Source organism: Dermacentor albipictus, chromosome 1 (assembly GCF_038994185.2).
Source record: "Dermacentor albipictus isolate Rhodes 1998 colony chromosome 1, USDA_Dalb.pri_finalv2, whole genome shotgun sequence".
Lineage (NCBI taxonomy): Eukaryota > Metazoa > Arthropoda > Arachnida > Ixodida > Ixodidae > Dermacentor > Dermacentor albipictus.
Window position 1 is genome coordinate 147639452 of NC_091821.1, and position 26357 is coordinate 147665808.

General features: G+C 47.5%; 1 protein-coding gene across 4 annotated transcripts in view; it reads left to right on the plus strand.

Moving 5' to 3' along the window:
- The window catches only part of LOC135911011 ((Lyso)-N-acylphosphatidylethanolamine lipase-like), a 91125-nt gene extending 65090 nt beyond the window's left edge, over positions 1–26035 (plus strand). For all 4 annotated transcript variants that reach the window (XM_065443078.2, XM_065443079.2, XM_065443080.2 and 1 more), the window contains 6 exons: positions 2197–2348; positions 4010–4303; positions 5032–5301; positions 15993–16107; positions 24989–25175; positions 25819–26035. In XM_065443078.2, coding sequence (XP_065299150.2) covers positions 2197–2348; positions 4010–4303; positions 5032–5301; positions 15993–16107; positions 24989–25175; positions 25819–25932 — 1132 coding nt within the window. In that variant the 3' untranslated portion in view covers positions 25933–26035. The remainder of the gene's footprint in view (positions 1–2196; positions 2349–4009; positions 4304–5031; positions 5302–15992; positions 16108–24988; positions 25176–25818) is intronic.
- Positions 26036–26357: the final 322 nt, after the last annotated feature.

A 26357-nucleotide genomic window follows, 5' to 3' on the forward strand; every position in this document is an offset into this window, starting at 1 on the left:
GCTTCTCTTTTCGAGGGAGAGAGAGAGGTCCGAGACTGAGAGTGTTTTCGGGCGTTCTTTACAAAGGAATATAAGAAAGAAAAAAAACAACAGCACGCGTTTTAGGTTTTGTAATCAGACTGACGGCTCATAAGAGTGGGAACCAGCACAGGCTGGTTCCCACTCCTTATCAAGAAGACAAGGAGAGTACGGTGAAAAGGCAGCTGCTAATACCTGCTTCTGTTGATACTGCACCCGAATGAACTACATGGAACGACCAAGCGACAGGTATACTTAGCTCATGTTGTTCACTAATTTGCCTAGCAGCAGCGATTCAGCTATGCAAGTTTGCGTGCGCCACGCTGGCATGTGAACGTCAGAGATGGTTTATTTAAGCATTAACAAAAACAATTTTATGCGCATGATTCACGACCATAGCCGCATCTTACATGTTGAGCGCTTTTAGGTTTGATTCGGGGGCTAAAGGTCCCAAAGCCACCTAAAGGTCATGAGAGATACCGTTCTGGAAAGCTCGAGATTAATATTAGCCACCTGTGGTTCTCTGCCACGTACCGAAACCTCGGTACACTAGCGTTTTTGCATTCACCTCCCATCGAAATGTATGCACTACTGTCTGAAGTAGAGCTTTCACCTCCAAATTAACGAGGTGAAAAGCGCCTGCAGCGGTTTCAGCCAAATGGTTGACACCACCTCAACTGCGTCATTCTAGGAGATGTGAGAAAAATTCCACTAAAACCTATTACCGTTGCCTATTATCCTATTATTGCAACGACTTAGTTCATAAGAAGCCCCAGGGTGGACTAATATGTTACTAGCGTGAATTTTACGAAGTGTATATTTCGGAAGTGTCGTGCGCAGTAAGTCATCGCCGTGGCGATCGTCTCGTTACGACACCCTTCGCTATCACGAATGTTGGGCGCCTGAACAGCGGTCAATTAAGAAACGTTCTTACGTAAGATAAATTTTGCGAATATGAGCTGTGGTTACTAAAATAGGCAGTATGGTTCAAAAATGTATCGAGTAACGAAGCTTTGTAGTTTCCTACCTTCGCGACTGACTCGACCAGGTGGTTGCGCTTCGCGGTGCAACTGTTGGCAAAAGCTGTGTTTTGCTCCATTGTTAGTTGTTAGATAGGGGTGGTTTAGTGACAGATCAGCAAAGGGAAACACATGTGCAGTACTGTTGGAGAGTGTTGGGCTTTGTACCCAAATACAACGCCAGCAGCGGCGTCGGAGTCACATGGAGAACAATGCACGCGCACGGGGCTGGCTGGATGGGTGTGTATAAATAGCGCGCAACCTCACTGCTATATTTCACTGATTCGCTTTACTCAAACCACACACACACACACACACACACACACACACACACACACACACACACACACACACACACACACACACACACACACACACACACACACACACACACACACACACACACACATATATATATATTATGTTGCGATAGAGGTGGTAGCCTACGTGCTCATCTTACTGGTAAATGAACGGCTTCTAAGCAAGCATCTTCTAATAAGCCACGTGAAGCTTTTTCACTCTGGGGTATGTCTCACTCATATGGCGGCACGCAATTGTTTACGGACATCGCTTCAGTGCAGGTGCAGTACTTACAATGAGCCTTGTCTAAATGAGAACGGGGACAGCTTCCGCACAAGGAAACCAACGAAAGAAAGCAAAAACATAAAACCCCCTTGGCGTTGTACGCTTCGGCTGAGCCAGTCGAACAGCTATTGGCGACACGTCAGCGTCGTGTGACTCATTCTGCGATCGCAAAGGGGGTTGCTATTCTGCTGTTCGCTTTGTGCTCTTTTTTACATGCCTCAGCATGAGCCGGGAAACGCGGGGTCGTACTTACAGCCCCGTCAGTTCTGTGAAGGGCTAAGTCCGCCCGAAGACCAACCTCGGATGCGGTAGCAAGCACAGAAGGAAGGCATATCTTTCTGCAATGCCTTGTATGAGGAAGCGTGGACAAGGCTTTTCTCCTGCACCGCGTTCCTCGACGAGGGAGGGGAAGTGAAAACGATGACGGATTTCCGCGGTAGGGGAGCTCCCCCTGTTTCTTCAGCAAATGGGGAACTCCGCTTTATCTTCCCAGAACCCGTTTTCAAGGTCGCCCGGTCGGTGCCCGTTCAGGGAACTGAGTCCCCCCCCACTTTTTTTTTTGTTGTTGTTGCAGGTTGCGCTACTACAAGAAGACCCTGCTAGATATGGTGCGGCGCATACTCAGTTATTTCCTCACTGTGCTCACGCTGCGCCTACGCTCCTTCTTTTGCTGGTGCCCGTCGTCGAAGCAGAGTCTGGACGATGCCGAACGGCGAGTCCTTGGCTGTGAGTATTCGCTTCCGCGGTAGATCGCTTCAAGAAGGTGTTTCATAATGATTAGGTAATTATTAGGATGTCTCATTTGCACAGCCCATCTTGCGCAACAATGAATGAGCAGTGTGTTTTGAGCAGTGCTCGTGCGCCCACTTCAACACGTGGAAGTTGCGCACGTGGACAGCGCGCAGGCTGCTTGCGTCATGCGGCCTTCGCGTGTTTCAATGTGCGTTGTTGGAATGAGTAATCGACAAAGTGCACAATTGTCGCTTAAACGTGATTATTTGGCGTTGTTTAAGAGGCCTGGTTATGCAGAATGTGGCTCGACTGATGTACGTACGCGCTGCTTAGGCGGGATGAACAGTACGCTATTTAGCCTGACTCTTCATGTACACGGTGAAGTTTAAACGTATCAGTAGCCGGCAAGCTGTCACCGGCAGATTAGTCGCCAGCAGTCACAGCATCACCGTTTTGATTGTCATTGGATTTGTCGATAAATTATTTTCTGGTTGGTGCTAGTTTTTTTTTTCCCATCCCATTCTGCTGTCCGTTCTATTTTGTTGCCTTGTTGCGATGTCATGTTCCATTCATTTAATGATCGCGACATGCCTGATGTGTGCTGTGTTGCGCATTTTAACCCGATATGTCACGCTCTGGTCATTCATTGACCATGGCGTGCGTATACATTGTGTTGCGTTGCGCTTATTGTCTACCGCTGTTTTGTTGTTCGCAAGAACTTGTGCATTAGGAAACCCAGTGCCCCAAATTGAAAGAAAATTATGTCGTGCACAACGGAGTCAGCAGCGACTCACCTGACCACGTTCTATATATTTTAGGCGTTGCTCCTTCGTTAAAAGCAGAAAAAAAAGATGCTTGAATAAACAAGCTTTGCCGTCGCGAATCAGTGCGGAAAATACACTTTTTATACCTGCTAGCCTGGTAGATTTTGTTTTTGTATTTTTTTAGTGTCACTTGAAAAGATTACTGTTGTCGGCGAAAAAACTCAAGTGATGACTGGGCTTCCTCGTCTGAATATCTAGGCACCCATGACGACACCGTTTGAGATGATGGGCGACGCAGTATTTTTCTTATCTCACTCCTTCGTTTTACTGATTAACTTTTCGGAGTTGTCATATTGAATTTTCCTTTATTTTGTCGTGGGCTAACTTGTTCATATAACGATTAATTATCACTGACCAGTCAGTTCCGAACTGTGAACTCACAGTGGTGTTTAAGAAACTAGATGGAGACATCAGCGCCGGTGTTTCACTTTTGAGTTTTACGCCAAACCTGCGCTCTTGGAGAACGCGGGGCATTTTCTGTTTGAGAAATACCAATCTAGGCGTATGACCTCATCATTCACATTAAGGGCCGATTTATGCTCGAGCCGCCCATCGCCGCAAGCCGCCCCGCACGCGTGCGGTCACGCGAAAGATTGCACGTATCAAACACTTGTGCACGAATTTCGGTTTACACTGTGTGCACAGTGTATACCTTACATATTGTAAACCGAAATTTGTGCACAAGTGTTTGATACGTGCAATTTTTCGCGCGACCGCACGCGTGCGGTGCGGCTTGCGGTGATGGGCGGCTCGAGCGTAAATAGGCCCTAAGAGTCCCTTAACCGCTTGAGCTGGCTGTGTCGTGCTCACACGTGACGCTTCTCTTCACAGCGATGGGGAAACAATACAGCGGATACTACGTGGACGTGGGGCGCATCAGCGACAGCCCGCCGCGTAGCAGCCGCGTGTGGACGATCCAGCTGGAGCCGGACGAGGAAGCCGACGGGGTGCTGCCGCTAGTGCTCGTGCACGGCTACCTGTGCGGCGCGGCACTCTGGGTGCTCAATTTGGAGGCGTTGTCCCACCGCCGGCGTGTCTACGCCATCGACCTTCTCGGCTTCGGCAAAAGCTCGAGGCCCGCGCTGTCCAGCGATGCGGGGATGGCGGAGGCCCAACTCGCCCAAGGTGCGCGCCGGTAATCTGCCTGGCTTGATCGCTGTTGGACCAGCCGAAGCAGTCGTCTCGGCTTTCTGTTCTTGTACATACTGGTGAAAAAGTAAGACCAGGGCACAGAAAGAAGGAGACGTACGGCACAAGCGCATGGGTATTAACACTGGCAAATCAGAGCTGACCACTCTGGTATGCCGCGCGCTATTCCCGTGGGTCTCACTTTTTTGCGTTTGTCTTGCTTTTGCTCTATGCTCTATGGTATATCCAAGAGGTCAGCGCCAACAAACAGCAAACCTTGTTACGGCATTTAGTTTATCATATGTATGAAGAGAAAGGGATACAAGTCAGGCGCCTGCTGTCTTAGAAATGTTGGTCGCACGCAATTCGAACCAACGACAACTGACAACCAGGCGCATTCGCTTGACATGATGCTTCGGTGGCGCATTAATTATCCCCAGCCGCTAACTCCCCACCGCTACTGCGCGAGAACCTTCGGTACAGCAAATTGTTTACATACGAGTCATTTGATGAAGTGCCATCGCATAACTTCTTTCATGTGAATGTGTCAAGAAGAATCTGGTGAAATAAAATAGGCCACCCGCCACTTCTTTCGCGTTTAGAGCTAGTCGGACGCGCAACTAGCCAGTGTGCAGAGGTCGTCAACGAATATTTTGACGGACATGCCTGCCGCAATTTCGGGGCAGTTGGTTCATTGATGGTTCGCCCCCTTACGCGGTGCACAGCTCTGGAGGGGTGGCGTTGCCAGATGGGTCTGGAGCGGTTCGTGCTGCTGGGTCACAGCTTCGGCGCCTTCGTGGCATCCGCCTACACGCTACGGCGGCCCGAACACGTGGCTCACCTGATCCTCGAGGACCCGTGGGGATTCTCCGAGAGCCGCGTGCCCGACAATGCTTTTCAGTTGCTGCCCTGGCTCGTCGCCGCCTTCACACGTGGTCTCAAGTTCTTCAGCCGCGCCGACATTTGCACGTTGTTGCGCGCTGGAGGCATGCTCGGTGAGTAGGGGACCGCTCTGCGTGTTCGCCGTGTACACAGCGGCGAATAATAGCTCATGGATTCACTAAGAAGGAAATTACATATCCATGTGCCTTGTCTATTCGACATAGCCATAAGAAAGCTCAGTGCACTCAGTACATCGTTTGCAAAAGCCTGATGTAAATTTTGTGGGCAGGTCTCTGGCATACTGTTCTACTGTGAGAATCCCTCAGATACCTTTTAAAAATTGGTCCTTTCTATCTTTTTGCCCCTGTGGAAACCCTAGAACAGTCTGATCGATCGAACAACGTTGCTGAGGCTGATTATTGATGCAGTATGTGCATGGGCAGAAATTATTTTTTATAATAAATCGGTACCTCTATAAACCGGTGCAAAATCGCTGTACACGGGCGGCGAACGCGAACAGGCGCGTCGAAATGTCGTTCCTCGCGGATGTCTAATCACGTAGTCGGCAAACTGCGATTTGAGTGTTACACGCGCGTCGACCACTGAGGCATACTGCATGCAGCAGTACATGTTTTCGCTTCCAAAATTTTGTCCACACTCTCTCTATGTGGGAACAGTGGAAGCCTACAGAAGTCGTCAAACTTTTGCGAAAGACAGTTTGCTAAAACAAGTAAACATGATATTCATCATCATCATCAGCCTGTTTTGTGTCCACTGCAGGACGAAGGCCTTTCCCTGCGATCTCCAATTACCCCTGTCCTGCGCCAACCGATTCCAACTAGCGCCCGCGAATTTCCTAATTTCATCGCTCCACCTAGTCTTCTGCCGTCCTCGACGGCATTTCCCTTCTCCTGGTAACCATTCGGTAACCCTAATCGTCCAACGGTTATCTAACCGGCTCATTAAATGACCTGCCCAGCGCCATTTTTTCTCTTGATGTCAATTAGAATATCGTCTATACCTGTTTGCTCTCTGATCCAAACCGCTCTCTTTCTGTCTATTAACGTTATCCCTCGCAATCTTCGTTCCATCGCTCTTTGCGTGGTCGTTAACTTGTTCTCAAGCTTCTTTGTCAGTCTCCAAGTCTCTGCCCCATATGTCTGAACTGGTAAAATGCACTGATTGTACACCTTCCTTTTAAGTGATAATTGTAAGCTTCCAGTCAGGAGCTGACAATGTCTGTCGTATGCGATCCAACCGAATTTTATTCTTCTATGTGTTTCCTACTCATGATCAGGATTCCCTGTCATTAATTGACCTAGGTAAACGTACTCCTTTGCCCGGCTATTCATCATTACCTTTGTCTTTTGTATATTAATCTTCAACCCCACTCTTACACTCTCTCTGTTGAGGTCCTCAATAATTTGTTGTAACTCGTCTGCATTGTTGCTGAATAGAACAAGGTCATCGGAACCGGAGGTTGCTGAAACATTCGCCGTCGATCCTTACTCCTTACAATCTTCCAATCACGCAGTGAATATCATTGGGGAGATTGTGTCTCCCTGTATGACCCCTTTCTTCATATGTATCTTCCTTCTTTTCTTGTGTAGAATTAAAGTAGCTGTAGAACCTCTGTAGATATTTTCCAGGGTATTTACGTAATCATTCTGTACTCCTTGATTATTAATGCCTCTATGGCTACTGGTTTCTCTAATGAATGAAATGCCTTTTCGTAATCTACGAAAGCCATATAGAGAGGCTTATTTTACTCTGAGGATTTCTCGATAACCTGATTAATGACATGGATGCGATCCATTGTAGTGTAGCCCTTCATGAAGCCAGCCTGTTCCCTTGGTTGACTAAAGTCGAGTGTTGCCCTTATTCTATTCGAGATAATTTAAGTAAATATTTTATATAATGCTGCGAGTAAGGTAATGGGCCTATAATTTTTCAATTCATTAACGTGTCTCTTTTTGTGGATTAGTATAATGTTTGCATTCTTCCAGTTTTTTGGGACGCTTGCAGTCGATAGACACTTCGTATAAAGAGCCGCCAGTTTTCCAAGCATTGTGTCTCCTCCATCTTTGATTAAATCGACTGTTATTCCATCTTATCCTGCCGCTTGTCCTCGTTCCATGCCTTACAAGGCCCTTCTAACCTCATCGCTAGTTATAGGAGGAGTTTCTGTATCCTGTTCATTAGTGTTTCTAATGGACGTATCCTGACTCCTCTTGGTGTTGCGCAGGTCGGTATAGAATTTTTCCGGTTCGTTTACTATATCTTTGAGGTTGTTGATGATATTACCCCGCTTATCTTTCAATGTATACACCTTGGTTTGTCCTATGCCGAGTTTCTTTCTCACGGATTTCAGGCTGCGTCCATTCTTTACGGCTTCTTTACTCTCTCACATTACAGTTTCGAATATCACTTATTTTCGCCTTGTTGGTCAGTTTTGACAGTTCCGTGAATTCTATCTTATCTCTTGAGTTGGATACTTTCATTCTTTGTTGTTTCGTTATTAGGTCCTTTGTTACTTGGGAAAGCTTATACCTACTGGTTGCCTTGGTGCCTTGCCTCCTACTTCAGTTGGTGCCTCTGAAGCCAGCTTAGTTACGGTTTCATTCATTAACTCTATGTCATTATCATCTCTCTGTTCTAACGCTGCATATTTGTTTGCAAGTACCAGCCTGCATTTGTCTGCTTTTACTCTTACTGCCTCTAGGTTGACCTGTTTCTTCTTGACCAATATTACTCTTTCTGTCTTCAAACTGAGGTGAATCCTATCCCTCACTAACCTATGATCACTACACTTTACCCTACCCATAACTTCTACAGACTGCACTATGCTGGGATCAGCAGAAAGTATGAAGATCATTTCATTTCTTGTTTCACCATTAGGGCCTTTCCAGGTCCACTTTCTGTTGCTACGCTTCCCGGAAAAGGTGTTCATTATTCGAAGCCTATACCTTTCTGCAAATTCTACTAGCATCTCTCCTCTAGCGTTCCTAGAATCGACGCCGTAGTTGCCAATTGCTTGTTCACCAGCCTGCTTTTCCCCCCACTTTTGCATTGAAGTCGCCCTTTACCACAATGTACTAAGTTTGCACTTTTCTCATCGCCAATTCAACATCTTCATAAAACTGATCTACTTCCTCATCATTGTGCCTGGATGTTGGAGCGTAGGCTTGTACTGCCTTTAGTCTATACCTCTTATTAAGTTTGATTACGACTACAGCTACCCTCTCATTAATGCTGTAAGATTCGTCAGTGTTGCCCGCTATGTCCATATGGATTAGGAATCCTACCTCGTATTGCTTCTTATCTAGGAGACTTCTATAGCAGAGGACATGTCCGTTATTCAGTAATGTATAAGCCTCACCAGTTCTTCTACTCTAACTAAGGCTGGTGCGTGAAGTCAAATTAAGAGGTTGCTATACATATTTTGTGAACTCTGTTTTAATCTCATTCAAACAGCGCGCCTCGGGAGGAGAAACGCCATCCAGCGCGCAGGCCGAGTTAGTTTTGCGCTCACGAACGTATTTTCGTTCTGATATGAATATAAGTTGGGTGGTTCGATTCCAGCATAAGTTCTTTATTTTTTCGCTCTTGTGGGATTCCCAGTTTTTTCACATACAACCATCTGTCCCTGCTTTCGTTATGACAGGATTTTCGAATTCAGGTACTTGGCGGAGGTGGTGAATAGTGACTCAGTATATATGGGAGACTGCAGAGGAACAGTGCACAAAACGTTTTGTTTTACTTTTGGTGCTTATATTGTGCCCAAAGAATAATAGCCATCTATCTTGCGTGTATTTTTTTCTTTCTTTAACATTGCGATCGCTACTTTCCTGTCAAGAATGCTGTTACCCTGATACGTGTGCGCTGTTCGTGACCTGAAAGTACCAGACGCGTAGCGTTAATGAAAGCACGCAAAACAGACAACGATTATTGTTGAAGGACAAGGTAAGCCCTACAGCGTGTAAAATTTTCTTATAGTGTAATAGTGAAGTCGATGGTGCGCCATGTGAAGTCAGAGTGGGCAGATTGTATCTTGACGTTCAGAATTTTACGGCATAGGCTTCAAGGCATTCATTGCCTTGAGTGCCTCGTACGCAGGCGCATTGTCATTTAGGTAAAAACCTTGCAGCTTCGCTGGTTTCTCGCTTTAGCATTGCGTTTAGTTCACAGCAAGGTGCCAAAATGATCCATGTTCACGATATATTAATGGAGATTGGTGATAGACATTGAAGTACTCTTATTGCGATAGCAATTACATGGACAATCCAAAAACATTTTTGCCGTCGGCGTGGGCGTTGGCATCGCCGCGAGGTTCCATATTACGTCCAGGGGCGATAACACCATCGCCGCGCAGCCTACGCTGTATCTGCGATTGAAAGCTTTCGAGGGGAGCCGATGATGGGCGGGTCAATCTCGCTTGCCTGATTTGAAGTAGTAGCTTAGCGCAAATAAAATCACAGACACAAGAAAGACGCACAAGGACAAGCTCTTGTGTCTGTGGTTTTATTCGCGCTAAGCTACCACTTCAAATATGGACGACCAACTAGCCCTACAGTCAACGCTTGCCTGAAAATGACAATGCGAAAAGGAAGCGCGCCGTCTTTCTCGCGCGAGGCACCCAACGTTGCAAGGCGCCGGGGGGGGAGCTGCAACTGCGCATGTGGCGGCTGCGGGCGGCCGTATCTTGAGAGCGATCTGCGTTGGAGGCAAAGTCTAGGTACAATCGCGATCAAAAATACGTGGCCCACGGCTCCAGGCGCAGGAGCGGCTGCGAGCCACATCGCGGCGCTGCTATTTCTATCGGGCGCCTGCTTTGAGGGTGCACCGAGGGACGACAGACTTCGCCTTCCCTCTCGTGCAGCCGCGGCCCTCAGCTGCGGAGGGTCAGTGCATGGCAGGGCGCTTCCACTTTACTTCGTTTGCCGTGCTGCCGTAGTTCTTGGCACGGCTTGCAGGTTCGGACGCTTTCTGCAATGTGAGTCTAGTAACGCTTTCGCCTTACAGGAGAATGGAACATTAGTCAGGACGGGCGTTGACAGCAACAAAGTGGTGGCTCTTTGCTTGCTACTCCTATGCACCAATGCCTTCTTGCCATGGCGCCCTTCAATGAGAGCCTTCATGCACGTGCGCCGTCCGATCAAACGCCAGGCCCGGAAGCGCGGCACACACGGGCACGAGGCGCACGTAAACATGAAACGTGAAACCAAATCGGGCACTGCCAGGCGTACGTCCCGTGCGCTTACACTTTAAAAAAGTTTACACTCTTTGAGGTGCATATCTGCCACACAACGATAATCGTCACCTGCCTTGCTTGCGTTTCCTTTCTTGAAAACGCCGCGCGTTACTTTCCTGTCGGGAATGTTATGTCGTGCTGATAATGCGCATGCCGTTCGTGACTTGGAAGTACCGGGCTCGCAGCGTTAAAGAAAGGAAATGCGGACAAGATAGATGACGCTTATCGTTGTGTGGCAAGATACACCAGAAAATATGCGCCACATCTCCCTTACCTCTAGCTTACCTCTTTGAGGAAGTCATACTAGCTATAGACTGCATGGCCACATGAAAGACACCGGTCAATACCCACACTCAGTGATATGATCCCGATCTGGCCTATCCACACAAGATACCATACTTCAGCTCACGACCCCCTCATATCTACGCACACCAAAACGGTACTGGCGATTAACCTCAAGAAGGTCTTCGACAACGTCACTCACGAGGCCACCGTAAAAGCTATGTTATACCTAGGCGTTGGCCAACGAGCATACAACTACATAGGGGCTTTCCTGCAAAACCGAACGGCCAGCATGTGCGTAGACAACCTTCACATGTGCCGCTATACACTAGCGAACGTAGGCACACCGCAAGGCTCCGTGCTGTCCCCTTTCCTTTTCAATGCAGTACTTATTCCGCTTGCACGGAAGCTACAGCAAATTCCGCATCTCGACCATACTCTGTACGCGGATGATATCACCCTGTAGACTACAAATGGATCAGATGCCCAAATCGAAGAAACACTGCAAACAGCCACAATGGTAATACAGGACGAGGTCACCATGGTAGGCGTCACCTGCTCACCGGTAAAATCTGAACTTTTCTTGGTAGACTGTATCATACTCCTGTCAGAATGTACATGCACAATAGGGAGGTCCACAGGTCCACCTGCAACAAGATGGCAGAAATACTCAAACAATCAAACGCTTAAAGGGCACACTAGCACCCACCACGCAGATAATACGCAGAGTAACAAATAAAGCTCACAGCCTGCGTGAATCAGATACTCTGCAAGTGGTACAAGTGTTTACCATGAGTAGAGTACTGTATTCTACCCCCTACCTCAACCTAAATGTAACCGAAACCCAAACAATAAATTCTAGAATCGGGCAAGCTACCAAGGCAGCTAGCGCTCCGTCCGCCCAAAAACACCAGTAACGAACGCCTGGTGGAGTTAGGTGTGCATAACACCATACAAGAAATAACCGAAGCATACCTACAGGCACAGTACCTCCGATTAGTCAGCACCCCTACCGGAAGACATATACTATCTAAACTTGAAATTAGCCTTCCTGCTAATCATGACTCCCTAAAAGCCCTTCCCATGGCAATTCGTCAAACGATACGCATTCGACTGCTCCCCGTAACATGCGCCCCCAACCAAAACCGTGAGTGACGAAAAGCCAGAGCAGCAACCCTTCATAAACATACGGCAATGAGCAGAATGCAATATGGGTATATGCTGCATGGGATCAGCACGGAGCCACAGCGCTTGCTTACACACCGAACACCCCTCCCTTAATACAGGAACTACCCCCGGGAACAGACCCAGATGAAGCGGAAGAGCGCTATAGCGCTAGCGCTCGGCAGCTCCAGTGCTACCTACTTCCTGAGTGACTCTAAAGCTGCACCACTGAATTATGCTAGGGGCAGAGTTCACACTGCCACCTTCCACATACTGACCCACATCCCTCCCTTCTCCCGCAGCGCTGAGCTCAACTGGGTGCCCACGCGCTCGGGAAACCCCGGCAATGAGGCCGCCGATTCTTTAGCCCAAGGGTCGAGAAACCAGGCAAAGGCGGATCTCATGGGGGGTTTCTCGAGAGAGAGTGCGTGTACCTTCGCTGACCTCATCGCGAATGCTCGTGCCTCTCGGCACGAGCATACCCATTCCCCCACTCTTCCCTCACTACCAGGGAGCAACACTTATGACGCCGCCTGCAAACGCGCACGCTACCTACTCCATCCCTCCTATCCCCCCACCGACCCATGCCACCTTCTTGCCCTCTGTGCAATGCGCCAAAAGCAAACCTCACCCATATACTCCTGGCCTGCCCATTTTTCCTCCCGCCGGCGGGCCGGTACCACTCCAAACCTGGGAGGACTGGATCTCGCTACGCTCCACGGACCCGGCAAGGCAGAAGATCGCCGCCAGCTGGGCTGCCAGCGTCATGGACATGTTAAACATGAACGTTTGAGTGCAATGGGGTCGTGCGGGGACCCAGGGGGCCTGGGAAATCCCAAATTCCTTTGCAAAATAAAGGTTTTTCCTCCTCCTCCTCCTCCTCCTCCTCCTCAAAGGGTGTAAACTTAGAATGTATGCGAGAGGTGCGAGCTGGCACGGGGAGGAAGGCAAGCGCTTTGCAGAACCCTCTTTCCCGCTGACCGTCAGCTGCGAAACAGCCGAACGCCGCACTTGAAATTTATCAAGTGCGTTACTTGACTACAAGAGAGTGAGGGCGAAGATGGGCGTCACTCGGTGCTCCCTCAAAGCAGGGCCGCTATTTTGTAGCGATGCCTTATGCCTTATTCTATGCCATTCTTATCATCCACCACACACGGCCGTCTGATCCCGTTGATAATGTGGGCAGACCATCGCTCTGACCACTGGCCAAGCGCCAAAAAGCCTGAAAAAGCATAGAATCGAAAAAGGCATCGCTACAAAATACCGGCCCAGGCGCCCGACGTAGGGTGCCTGGATGCGCGCGCATCGAGGCACCCTAGCCCGACGGAGATAGTAGCACCCCGGTGTGGCCTCACAGCCACTCCTGCATGCGCCTGGAGACGTGGGCCGCGTATTTTTGATCGCGATTGTAGGTCGGGGTTCTTAGCTTTGTGCGTGCTGTGTGTCCTCGGCGCTCGCTTTGCGTTGGAGTGATAGTCAGAACTAATGTCACTTCGCTCACTGCTGTTGTCGCGTTTCCTCACGCTAACGTTTTGGTAGGGAGTGTCTGCAGTCATCGAGTGTGGTGTGTTCTTGCTTGCTGTGGGCGCTCACGCCATGCTTAGTATTTTAGTTAGCAAGCGAATGTTTACAAGTTGATACGGCCGATAAAAGTACTATCCTTACTTCGTATGGCTGTCTGCTAATTTGCTATCGTAATCGATGCTTCGCCTTTCGGGCGAAACTGCCTCACTCACCGAGCATCATTGGAGCAAGAGCACCCGCAGGGTACTGCAAACGTCTGGGCGTGGGAGGATCGTATGACCAGGTTCCACGACATCACGACACACTACCAGTTACAAAAACACGTATACCCATTCCCTCACGCTAGGTTAGACAGGATGCAAGCAGTACACTTCAGACAATTACACAAAGATTCTTACAGAAACCCCAGACTCATGCACGCCATATATCCAGACATGTACACTACAAACAGATTCACTTCGTGTGACCAGGTTGCCACAGTTAATCACATGTTATGGGAATGTCAGCACTTAACAAACAAGTCGGGCAGTGCCGACCCCTCCGTGCGGTCTTCCACCGCCAGCCTCCGCTCGCGCTGGAAGACCGCACTGCTCTGCTCGAACCTGACAGCACAACTCTGGGCCGTCCAGCGAGCCGAGGAAGCCGATTCGAGACAAAGTCTCGGAACCGCGTCCACGGCCGGTGCCCAGACCCACTGAAAAGACGCCGCACTCAAATCTTATTGATTTGAAAATAAAGTTTACGCTCTCTCTTCTTGGCTGGCCATAGAAACACGACTATTGGTTGTCAAGAAACACACAGCAGCCGTACCAGTGACAATTTTTTTAGTTTTATGGCCACAGTGAGGTAATTACGTTCTACTGACAATGATCAACCGCTGTGATTTGTTGTGACCCAGCTGTCAAACATTTTCGAAAGCGAAATTTTATACGCCTACTACACCCGTGACACTTCGTCGAAATTCAAACATTTGTGCCCCCCTTTCTCTATTGCAAACGCTTCAGAAACTTCTAATAGAAAACATTTTACGAAAATGCTTTGTGACTGAGCAAATATTTCGCTGAGATTTGTTGGACTGCTGAAGTCACGGCTCAATTGTGACCTGCAGTAATGCTAATAGCTGGGACAATTCTATCTTGTTACTACAGCCTAAGGGCCAAAATAAAATGTGCACAAAAACGAACAACGATACAAAAGAAGGGACAACCACTTGACTGTGGTAGCTGTCTTCCGGTCAACGCGCTGTGCATGCGCTTCGTGTTGAAGCTGCGACCCCGGGTAAATGATAAATATTCATTGCTTGTACAACGGTCACCATGCTGTTTTCTCGATCTTGTGGCTGTGTCTTTTTTGATGGCTTTCGTGCTACATAAACATGGCGAAATCTTTCCTGCACTGCTGCTGTTGGCCCTCTCAGGCCTTCCCACACGTTCGCTGTGCGGTTCTCCCTACTGAAATTTCCCCCATACCAGTAGTAGACGCGGACAGGCACTCGTCACTTAGTGCTTCCACTCGCTTATAAGATAAATTGCTGATAAAATGCTTATAAAATGAAATCATAACAGCCCAGTGATAAACTAATAAACATAAATATTTCGCTGAGATGGCAGAATTAATTTTTTCAGGCAGATTACCTGTATAAATTTCAACATTGATGTGCGATAGAAAAGTGTATCATTTTTAAATGCCTTTCCATTCCTGCGTAAACTTTTTCGTTCAAGTTAGTTGCCGTGTGTTGCTGGGATTGAAAACAGTTTCTAGACTTTAAACCATTTCCATCACCTTCTGAGGAACTGGGAAATCATTTCTTTTTGCCCATCTGGGCGTTTACCCACATATTAAACAAAAAAGAAGCCCCTATTAGACGGTTAACTTCAAAACGTTGTCGAAGTGGAACCTTCAAACTTGTCTGATAGGGATAATTTGACTATTCCGGTGAGCAGAAGTTACTGGCTCGATAAGTGAAGAAACGAAAGGGGACCAATGCATTTTGTGTACGTTTTATACTTCTTTTAATCAAAGCTTTAAAACTTGAAAAACAACGTGGATAGCTTTGCCTCCGCATCATTGCGGCTATCTACGTCTCTCATTCCGTAAAGCGACCGAATTTCATCCATGCCGGTTCACGTAGGCCATGAAATTTACCTTGGTTTTTAGGTGATGTACTCACTTCTATTACCTTGATTGATTTTCTACTGAACAATTGCGCGTGATGCGCAAAGGAGTACGCAGCACCAGCATCGCAGCAATCCTGACTGTTTCGTTTCTGATGGCCTTTTCATGGCGATAGTTATTTCTGCTTCTTACTATCACGTACGTACACTGTCCTCACGACAACAAAATTACACGCATATAGCGCAGGCAAATGATCCAAGTGGCCCTTTCCCGTCAGCTCATCCTCAATTAACTACTCCACTAAGAGTTATTTATTAGATATGCGCTCGTGCGCGTGACTTTTGCGTTTCTCACAACTGCTTGTTACATTCAGGGCTTCGCGTTATCCTGAAATGTATCCGTAAGGCATAGTATTAGCTGCGTAAGGACGTCTCATTACAACTGCCGTTTATCGCTTTGTTTTCGCAGGGCCTCCCTTTCTCGGGGTCGTGCTGGCGCACGAAACCAACATGTTCCGCAAAATTGTGCAGGACGAGACCGCCGTCGTCAGCTATTTCTACCACTGCAACGTGCGAAGACCCACGTGAGTCTACTCTGCGGTTTCCTTTGTATACTGCTTGGAACTACGCCGATTACGCCGCACGCGTGCACAGTTCGTCACAAATGTCCACTTTGCTCCCACGTGAGGCGGAGCGGCATATGGTAGGCTAATGAATGTGTCAGCCCCATCTCACTGCCCGGCCTTGGTAATGTCCTCTCTTGTTCACTTCTATGGCAGCTTGGTGGGATGACTGCGCAAGACCGCCAATTTGCTGAAAGTAGTAATGAAAGCTCGCCAACTGACGAGCTTGTATTATAGGGGCTACCATTCGTGTGTGGAATAGCGTTGCAGAGGCTATTGGTAATTGTCATTATGGCACTTTTGCTGCACCTAGTACGTCACGGAGCATTGTCAGGCTTCGTATCTACTGTGTTTTGTACCCGCTGGTTCTATGTGTTGAGAATACCTAACCGGCATTGAAGAAACCAATAACCTCAGGAGCGGGCGTTTCGCTGAGGCGTTATCCTCTTGAAGGGAGTGCACTATAAGGGGCTTCTCAAATTTCAGTGGAAAAGCAAGGACCCTTGACGACTTTGAACTGTGTAATTACTTTCCATGTTGGTGCAACCTGCATGTTTGTGCTTGCATGATAACTGCTTTCGACACTGTTGCGTGCTCTGTCTGCGCACAAGGGTTTGACTCAAGTATTATTGCTAAAAAAAAAGACATGGACATAAGAGAAGAACACACATGAAGTGCAAACTTTCAACTTAATTTATTGTGCCACTGAATCGGTTTATAAATGCGAAGCAGTATAGACTGCGCATGCGCTTACATGAAGAAAACGAATTGCTCATTCGTGTAACATATTTATGAGTTATATTTATGAGTATGAACTGCCAACTTTAGCCTCATTCTTTTCGCCAACGGGCAATCCTATGCTCCTCCGAACTCGCTCGGCAACGGGCATCACTATCGAAATAAAGTTTAGTTATTTTTATCACCTCAAGCAAAGCAGTCGGTTATTTTTTGACCGGCCATAATTTCCTCAATATTTGGTGGTGAAACCCGGGAGAAACGATCGAACTTACCATTGAGGCAACAAGGTCAACAAACATCGACAGCAGAACGAGCTTGGGGAAAACCAGCAACGATCCTCGGGCAGAAAACGGTCGACGAGGCGCCCCTTCAACAAAAGGGCTTGGGGACGCCACACCCAACCGAAACCGACACCACGATTCGAGCGTCATCGCGGTAAGCGGACTGTAAACATTCATACCACGATGGAACGGCTCAAATTGAAAAGTGAACTGAGGAGTCAAGTGACTAAACAGTGACTAAACGTGAAAAAAGTGACTAAGCAACTGTGCTGCTCCAAAACGCTCAAGTATGGGCAGAGGGACGAAGAAGAGCGCTCATTCGTCTCATCTTTGACGGAGGTAGCCAACAAAGCTTTGTCACTAAAAACCTTTCACGTGAACTGCAACTAGAGATCGTAGGTGAAGAGTACATCACAATCTGCCCATTCGGAGGAGCAGGAAATATTATCTAAGAGAAGCGCAGAAGAGTAAGAATTTGGCTAAGAAGCCAATACGACCGTTTAGAGCACCCTATCGAAGCTCTGGAAATACCGGAGATCTGCTCTGATCGGCTTCATGTTCCTGAGGTGTGTGGTGAAGTGAAGAAGCTGCTAGGCGCACTAGTTGTGGTAAAGACCGAATTTGGCTGGACTCTGCAAAGCGCGATTCCCAGCATTAGCTCAGGTACCTGCTGCTCAACCGTGGCAGTACTTCGTGCCGCAGTGTCCGCCGGCACAAGCAGCTTGTCCAAGGAGCTTAAATCGTTTTGGGAACTTGAGAGCTTTGGAATTATCGACTCTTAGTCCCAAACGAAAAAAAGCAAAGTCGTGAGCACATTTTCGGCATCAGTAGAGAAAATGGACACGTGCTATGAGGTAGCACTGCCCTGGAAACCCCCGAACATGCAACTCGCAGACAACAAAGCTGTTTCAAAGAAGCACTTGACTAACCTCACGAAGAAGTTAATGAAAGATGAGACGATACTGATCAAGTATGACGAGGCTATCCGTGAGTACCTGGAACAAGGGTTCGCAGAACGACTTCCATCGCAAGAAACCAACAACGATGTAAGCAGATTATATTACATGCCTCATCGTGCAGTTTTTAGACCTGACAGCCTTTCGACCAAGATTAGAGTCATATTTGACGCATCTTCTCACGATGCAGGTTGTATATCTCTTAACGAAGCCCTAGAACCAGGACCGAACTTGAATCTAGATTTGCTTAAGGTGTTGCTGAACTTTATAATTCATCGAATTGGATTAAGTGCAGACATTGAATATGCATTTCTGCAAATTTCGGTGCAATTGGCGGATCGCGATGCCCTCCGATTTCTCTGGTATGGACATCTTCTAACGAATGAAGACCCAGAGCCTCCTATTGAGGTCTCCAGAACAACATGTGTCCATTTTGGCCTGACAAATAGTCCATTCCGCCTCGCAGCCACCGTGCGCCACCATCTGTCCACAACAGGAGATTATCCAGAAATAAGAAAAATCATCAGCGAGAGCCTTTACGTGGGCGGCCTCATAACAGGAGCGAACACAGTGGAGGAGGCTACAGATTTCTACCGAGGAACACTAGATGTCATGAACCGAGCAAGCATGACACTGCGTAAGTGGAACTCAAATTCCAAGAAGCTACAACAGCTGTTCAACGATGAAGGAAACGGATGCGCCCTTACCTACGTGGAATGTCCAACACGTTTCTTACAGGTCCTCGGACTTGTATGGGATAAGGACAGAGATTATCTGGCATTTTCCATGGAGGCCATCTTAGATTTCCCAGACCGATACAGTAACACAAAACGATTCATCCTCCAGGCATCGGCTTGTATATATGATGCACGTGGCCTCATTTCTCCGGTCACAGTGACAACCAAGTTCATGTTCTAAACACTGTGGGGATTTGGTATTGAGTGGACGCCCCTCTGCTTGAAGAAGTCATAGCAGCTTAGACGCAGTGGCACACCCAGCTGCACCATTTAATGGACGTAACAGTGCCAAGACGATATGGTAGCTTACTCAACGATATCTGGACGGAAGTACACATCTTCACAGATACCAGCCCCAAAGCTTACGGCGCAGTTGTATATTTGCGCATCTCAGAGGTCAAGGAAGCAAAGGTTACTCTGGTCCTCTCAATGTCCCGACTAGCACCAATTAAGAGAATTTCTCTTCCGAGAATGGCATTGATGGGCCTGGTGATAGGTGCTTGACTGAGGGAATATCCGGAGTGGTCACTGAGCCTTCCAATAGCCAAATGGTATCAGTGGACAGATTCATCTGTTGCGCTGTATTGGGTGCGAGGTCCCTTCCGCACAGCAATGGAAACCCCTTGTCGCCAGCACAGTGTTGGAAATTCAGCAGCGAACGGATCCAGACATCTGGAATAACTGTTCTGCGATCGAAGATCCCGCCGACCATTTGACAAGGGGAGTCACACCTAAAGCACTCAACTCGAGTTCACTTTGGTGGAATGGACCTGCTTCGCTTTCGCAACCATTTACTTGCTGGCCAAGGCATGTAGGCATCGCTGACATGACCATCGCAGAGGAGGAAAGAACACTTCGTGTTCACAACGTGATTGTAAAGGAATGTGTCTTGCCTCTGCAAAAATATAGCTCCCTCTCTAGACTGGTTCGAGTGGCAGCCTGTGTTTCGACAACGCCAGGCACTCCAGCCAGAAATACGAGGGACCTATTAGGACAGAGGAAGTTCAAAAGGCACATACGTGTTTGATTCTTCAAGCACAATTCGAGACCTTCCAAGAGGAACTCCAGTGTCTTCGCCACTCAACACGCATGCTAAGCGATTCCCCGATACGTGATCTCAGCGTTATCTACGACGACGATGGAGTGCTGAGAGTGGGAGGAAGGCTCAATGCAGCCGAGTTGTCCTACAACGTGAAGCATCCTGTTATCCTCCCGTCGAGACATCGCTTCACAGAGCTAACGATCAGCGCAACCCACCGCCGTCTCCTGCATGCCAGCACACTGGAGATTCTTACCGAACTGAGGGAACTGTACTGGATCGTGCGGGGAAGGTAAATGGTGAAAAAGGTGCTTAAGAAAAGTGTGACTTCAACAGTTTTAACAGTGGAGCTGCTACTGAGCCCGTCGCTCTTCTGCCTCATGAGAGGGTGACACAAGCTCCACCCTTTGACGTTACGGGTGAGGACTTTGCTGGACCACTGAACACAAAGGATCAAGGAAATAACCGGAATACTTACATTGTTATTTTCATGTGTGCAGTGAGTCACGCAATACACCTTGAACTGGTGACCGACATGTCCACCTCAACCTTCCTGATGACGTTTCGAAGCTCTATCTCGAGAAGAGGAGTTTGTCGAGTCATCTTTATTGACAACGCCAGGACATTCCAGAGTGTTTCTAAGGATCTAAGGCGACTATGGACAACGATAAGAGGAGAAGAAATTCACAACTTCTTCACAAGCCACCAGATCGGCTTGAAATTTGTAACTGAGAAAGCTGCTTGGTGGGGAGGATTCTGGGAAAGAATGTTTCGGTGCGTGAGAACATTATTGAAGAAAGTCTTGTGACACAGCTACTGCAACTTCGAGCTTACGACAATCCTAATTGAAATCGAAGCTGTCATCAACTCTAGACCCTTGACCTACGTCTACACGGAGGCGAACGACCCCGAACCTCTAGCACCATCGCACTTTCTAGTGGGAAAGCGACTGACCACTCTTCCTAACAGTGGTTCCGCTACAGAGGTGACTCAGCCCCTTGGTCAACTCACTCGTCGCTGGCGCTACCGACAAAGAATGGTCGACGAATTTTGGCGTCACTGGCAAAAGTAGTAGTTGACGAGTCTCAGATCAGCACATTTCGTTGTGCCAAGTTCGTCAAGCGCACTGAACAAAGGAACTCTCGTTTTAGTCGATGAACACTATCTGCCGAGGTAACTCTTGAAAACTGGACAAGTGGCAAAAGTTCTTCTCAGACGACCGAATACATGGAGGAATGACCTGAAGCTCATTCCGGGGGGAGTATGAAGAAACTGCCAACTTTAGTCTCATTCTTCTCGTCAACGGGCAACCTTGTGCTCCTCCGAACTTGTTCGGCAACGGGCATCACTATCGAAGTAAAGTTTAGTTTTGTTCATCTCAAACGAAGCCGTCGGTTCGTTTTTGACCTGCCAAAATTTCCACACTCCATGCTTCGTATGCTACAGTCAAGCTGCTGTCACCGCGGCAGTTGCGCAACAGTGATCTTTACCGGGAAACGTTTGCGGGGAGCGCTACGTGCTTCGCATTGCATGTAGGTGCGCCTTAGCATCAATTATTTTCTTCGAATGCTTATTTTGAACTTGTTCTTTATTGAAACGCATGCTGATGTGTATGTTGTATGCGTGATTCTAGAGAATGTATGCACGGTTCACTTCACTTTGCTGACTGCTTGTAGCCTCGGCCTTACGGGAGTATGAGCTATTGCATTTGGGGGTGTAAGCTATAGATAATGGTAACTTTCTGTCGATATTGCACCGCGAAGAAATCCCAGCATCCTAGCCATAGACAGCTTCGCTGTAAAAAAGTAGGGAGGGGACTGATATGACCCGATCCATTACAAGCATAGGCAGCGGTGCAAGGTAGCTAGCGTAGAATAAAAGAGGTTACAATTCTAGAAGGAAAAGCATTGATAGCATACCTGAGTAACTCAAGCAGGCCAGGTGACGATTTGTTTCCCGCCCCGTTTTAAAGGGCATGCCAATAAATATCGTTTTCATCAATGTTTCCACGGTAATATAAATTTATCTTGCTTCCGAATTAGCGTCACTTAATAGATCGTAAGTGTTGCTTCGTAGAGCAAGAACTCCCGTATTATTACGTATTGCTACATACCATATGTGGAGGAAAGAGTGAGGGGTGGGCTACGGTGAGGTGCTGCTGATAGAGTTTCCGTAGCGGTTTAGAAATACGCGCCTATGTTGCAGCAAGGGCGCTAGCACGTCAGATGTCGGCATCGGCCGTTTGCTTTGAGAGCATGTAATATTCATTCCGCTGCATACTTTCCTACGTCGGATTTTTCTAACTTCCTCTGTTGTATTGCATTCACACTCTGTTGTGATAAAGTGTGTATTAAATATGTGGTTATATCATTATAAATGTAAGCTGTATAATTATGTAGCGCAAACTATGTGGTTTTTGAAAGAGTGCTTTTGAAAACACGTCTTCTCATGTGCTTGCACTTGCAATAGAATAAAGAAAGGTCTACAATCGATCCGCATCTAAGTGAAATAGTTTGTTAACGTTATATTGTTGCTTGTTCGTACTGCCGAATCCCAAACCCTTGTTTGATATAAGAAACTCCAAAGGTATGTCTCTTCAGGAAGTTCGCGGTATAACATTGAACCAGCAATAGCCGTGAGCTTCTCTCGCAAATTAATGCTGACAGCGCCATGTACGAAGCGTTCTAAGATATACACAAATCGTGGTGGACGTTGAGGAGCGCGGCGGCAGAAGCAGAAAGCCTTGCGAACCGGCTCAAGAACGAGCGAGTCATAAAGCGGCGGCCCCGGCTGCACCGAGTCGCCGACAGTTAGCACCGCCGCGTGGACGCGGGTCCTTCCTATTGGCCGCGGGTCATTTCTCATCGAACAAGGTCGGGAAATCTCGTGGCCGCTGTGGCAACTAAACGGGACTCGCGTGCAGGCATTTGTGGTGCACATACGCGTTCGAGAAACAGCGTGCAAGGTGACGCGAAAGGCGCTTTCGCTGACCCAAGGCCCGTGCGCCGGCGTCCTTTTTACGACGGTGCGCACCTCTTGCTGTTCCCTTGGCTAGGGACACTGCTGTGAGGAGCTTCCTCTGAAAGTGTACGGAAAAAGAGCAAGTGATGTGTCTTGCAAATAATGTGGCGGTTCAAACAGCGTATACGTCTTCGGAAACGAAGATGGTGGTTTTTAAGATCGTTATCTCTCTTTGGTTCGTGCGGAGGGACATGGCGTGTTGCTGGACAGCAGGTCGCGAGTTCGTTCACAGGCCCGGACCAATCTGCATCTAGAAGGAGGCGCAATGCATAAGCGCCATAGTGCATCGTGATTTAGGTGCACGTAACCTTCCACTATGCTGTCTATCATGACCACGCGCGTGCGTGTGCGCTTTTGTGTGTGTGTTTGTGTTTATGTGTGCATGCGTGCGGGGGAGTGGAAGCAGCCGCAAGGAATGTCAAATTAGTCATCCCCTCCAATGTCGCGAGCCCTGCTCGGTATCAGTCTCAGTCCCGAACTATTCGTTCTTGGAAGTCAAAAAACACTGTCTCGGAGGGTGGCTGAGATTGCTATATTGGCACTGCCTCATTGAGTAGCTGGAAGTGTCGTACCTGTGTCGAAATTAAAAAGACCTACGCAGCATTTGCATTGCGCAATGTCGAAGTTTGTGTAATTTTGCGCTGATGTTTGCGACCTTACACAGCTTTCTTTGGGCCTTCTGTCCAATTAAAGAGCACTATTTACCACATACGCCATCTCGCGAGAATGGCCTGGGGTCACGGGTAATGGCTCGGTGTATTTAGGTGGTGTCGAACACCCGCCGCGGTGGCTTAGCCGCTATGGTGCTGCGCTGCTAAACACGAGGTCATGGGATCAAATCCTCGCCGCGCTGGTCACATTTCGATGGGCGCAAAATGCAAAAACGCCCGTGTCCCGTGCGTTGAGGGCACGTTAAAGAACCACCGGTGGTCGCAAATAACCCGGAGCCCCTCCCCCCGCAGCGTGCCTCGCAATCATATCGTGGTTTCACAGTATTAATTACAATTGCCGTTATGTGGACCATCCACGGTCGGTCGCAGTTATGGGAAAAATGTGTCCCTGAAGAAGTGTCACCTCATCACTCATAATGGCAATAACGAAGTACGTTTCCATCCACCGGGTCGTTTGAAACGATTGCTGTAAAAGAACTAAATGTCAGATCATAATGCAACTCCGTCAGTAAGGCAGGACATTGGTATTATCTATGGAGAAAATTTACAGCTGTGTGTTTGGAGCTGGCGCAAGAACTTAAAGTGCAGTGGGCCACGCTAAAATCCCTTACAAAGGGCGCAGCTTCATTAAAACGCTCACATTATAAGCCTAGGTGAAACTTTGCAGAAGTTTAATTTAATCTTTTTGCGAGTCTGAACTTACTCAAACTACGTGAACTAATTCATACTGTTCCCACAAAAGCAGTCTGGTTTTTGTCCAGGATGTTCAGCTAACCTTGCTTTAACTAGATAAGGCGAATTCGTCGAGCATGTCGTTATAGATTATGGGAAAGGCTTCGATTCAAGCAATCATAATACCTTTTTTAGAACTGTAGCAGTCTGCGGCACAACATGATCACTTTAAGATCGGTCGAGAATGTCTTGCGAGACCGGGAGCAGGTTTTCTTTCTGGGAGTCCTGTCAGACACGGAAAATATTAATCATTGGCGTACGACAGGAATCTATATTAGCTCCCTCTTCTTCCGTCTTTTTATTAATTACATTTACAAGTGGGAGTTGTCAAGATCTAATTGAGCTCTCGCAATTTAATACACATGACAGAAACTGGCTTTTAAATACGAACTTTGTATTTATCCGATTATTGCTCTACATGCTTCCAGTGTGTATTGGCTCGAAAGTGAGACACCAAAAACTTTAGCACTGCTGTTTCGGTAATCTTCGTGCGTGTTTCAAATCTGCTATGTTTGTTAATGACGCATGCGTTCAGTCTGTGAGTGCATAATGTACTTTATTCTACTGATTTCTGTTTCGGTATTTATTAAATTGTTTCCATGCCCTTCGTACAACATTTCGAGCGGAACCGCGCTCTAACACTGCGTTTATCGGCTTCTTTTCACAGCGGCGAGGCTTCTGTGAAGGCGTTAATGCACAGGTTTCCGTGGGTGAAGCACCCGATGGTCACCAGGCTCGTGGCACTCCCACCCGAAGTAGGGCTCACCTTCATCTATGGCGCGCACAGCTTCATGGGTCGAAAGCCTGCATTCGCCATCCGCGATGCCAGAACACAGTCCTTCGTCCAAGTTCACGTGAGTGACCATGCTTGAACGATTTTCCTGTAATATGCCTGCTGTCATATCCCGCGTGAAAATTCACCGCGCTTTTGCTCGGCGCCTTCACTGTCATTGAGAAGTAGATCTTCGGTTCACATGGTCACATTTGCAGAAACGGGTCTATGGAAGGGTTCTGCGATAGAAAGGACGTCGCCTTGATAAAGCTATCAATATTATATCACGAAGTGTTAATCGTTGTGTATATTCAAGGTATATTCAAGAAAAAAGGAAAGAAAAGAGACCAAGCATACTATGATTTGACATGCTACCTAAAAGGATTGCTCTCTCCGTTGACAGTTGATACTTAAAAAGAAAAGCTAAAAGAGGTCATTCTTTTATGCTCGATCAATCGAGTGCTCGTTCTGCAGCTTTCTGTTGCATTAGCATTTCAGAATGCAAGGCTGCAGTCATGCTTGAAGTAGATAGCGAGTAAGCTAAGAGACCTGGAGGCATTCGTGAGTGTACTCGTTGATGGGTTACATATCAAATCTAGCGCAAGAAGTGGCTCTTGATTAGAAAGCTTTATGCAAATTGTATATCTTTGGATAATATCTTTTTTAATTTCTGCTTGGTTGATCCTCTGTAAATATGTATTACTTTTCTGTGCCTTCGCAAATAGGTTCTTGAAGATTGTGGACACAACCTGCACTACGAGAAGCCAGAAGAGTTTTGCGACGTGGTCAACAAGGCGTGTGAACTTGTCGATGAGAGGCTACATCAGAAGATAGACTAAATGAAACCACCGACTAAGAATTCGGTTCCCTGTCGTATACACGTAGACGCCGAGAGAGAAAATTTGTACAGTGCATTTACAAAACATGCTAATGTGCCGGTCACCTGCAGCATATTTGTTTCTGCTTGTTGTTAAAAGGTATCGCACTAGTGTGGAGGAGCAGCAAAGTGCTGTGTAAATTGTTTTTCCCGCAGCTTCTCATGACGTATTGTAGCGCGAAATTGTTTGTCCCTCTTACTTGCAGAATTCCTTTGACCATGTGCGGGGCTTCGAAACGCTGAAAGCACCCACCGTATTACTGTCACACAGGCAGAGTACGTGGTACAAGCGTTCTACCGGCTTTCTTGAATTAAAAAAAAAAGGAGACGAAAAAGTAGGGAAGTCCTAGAAATATGGTCCCCAAGCGGCTTTGCGTAGCACGAAAT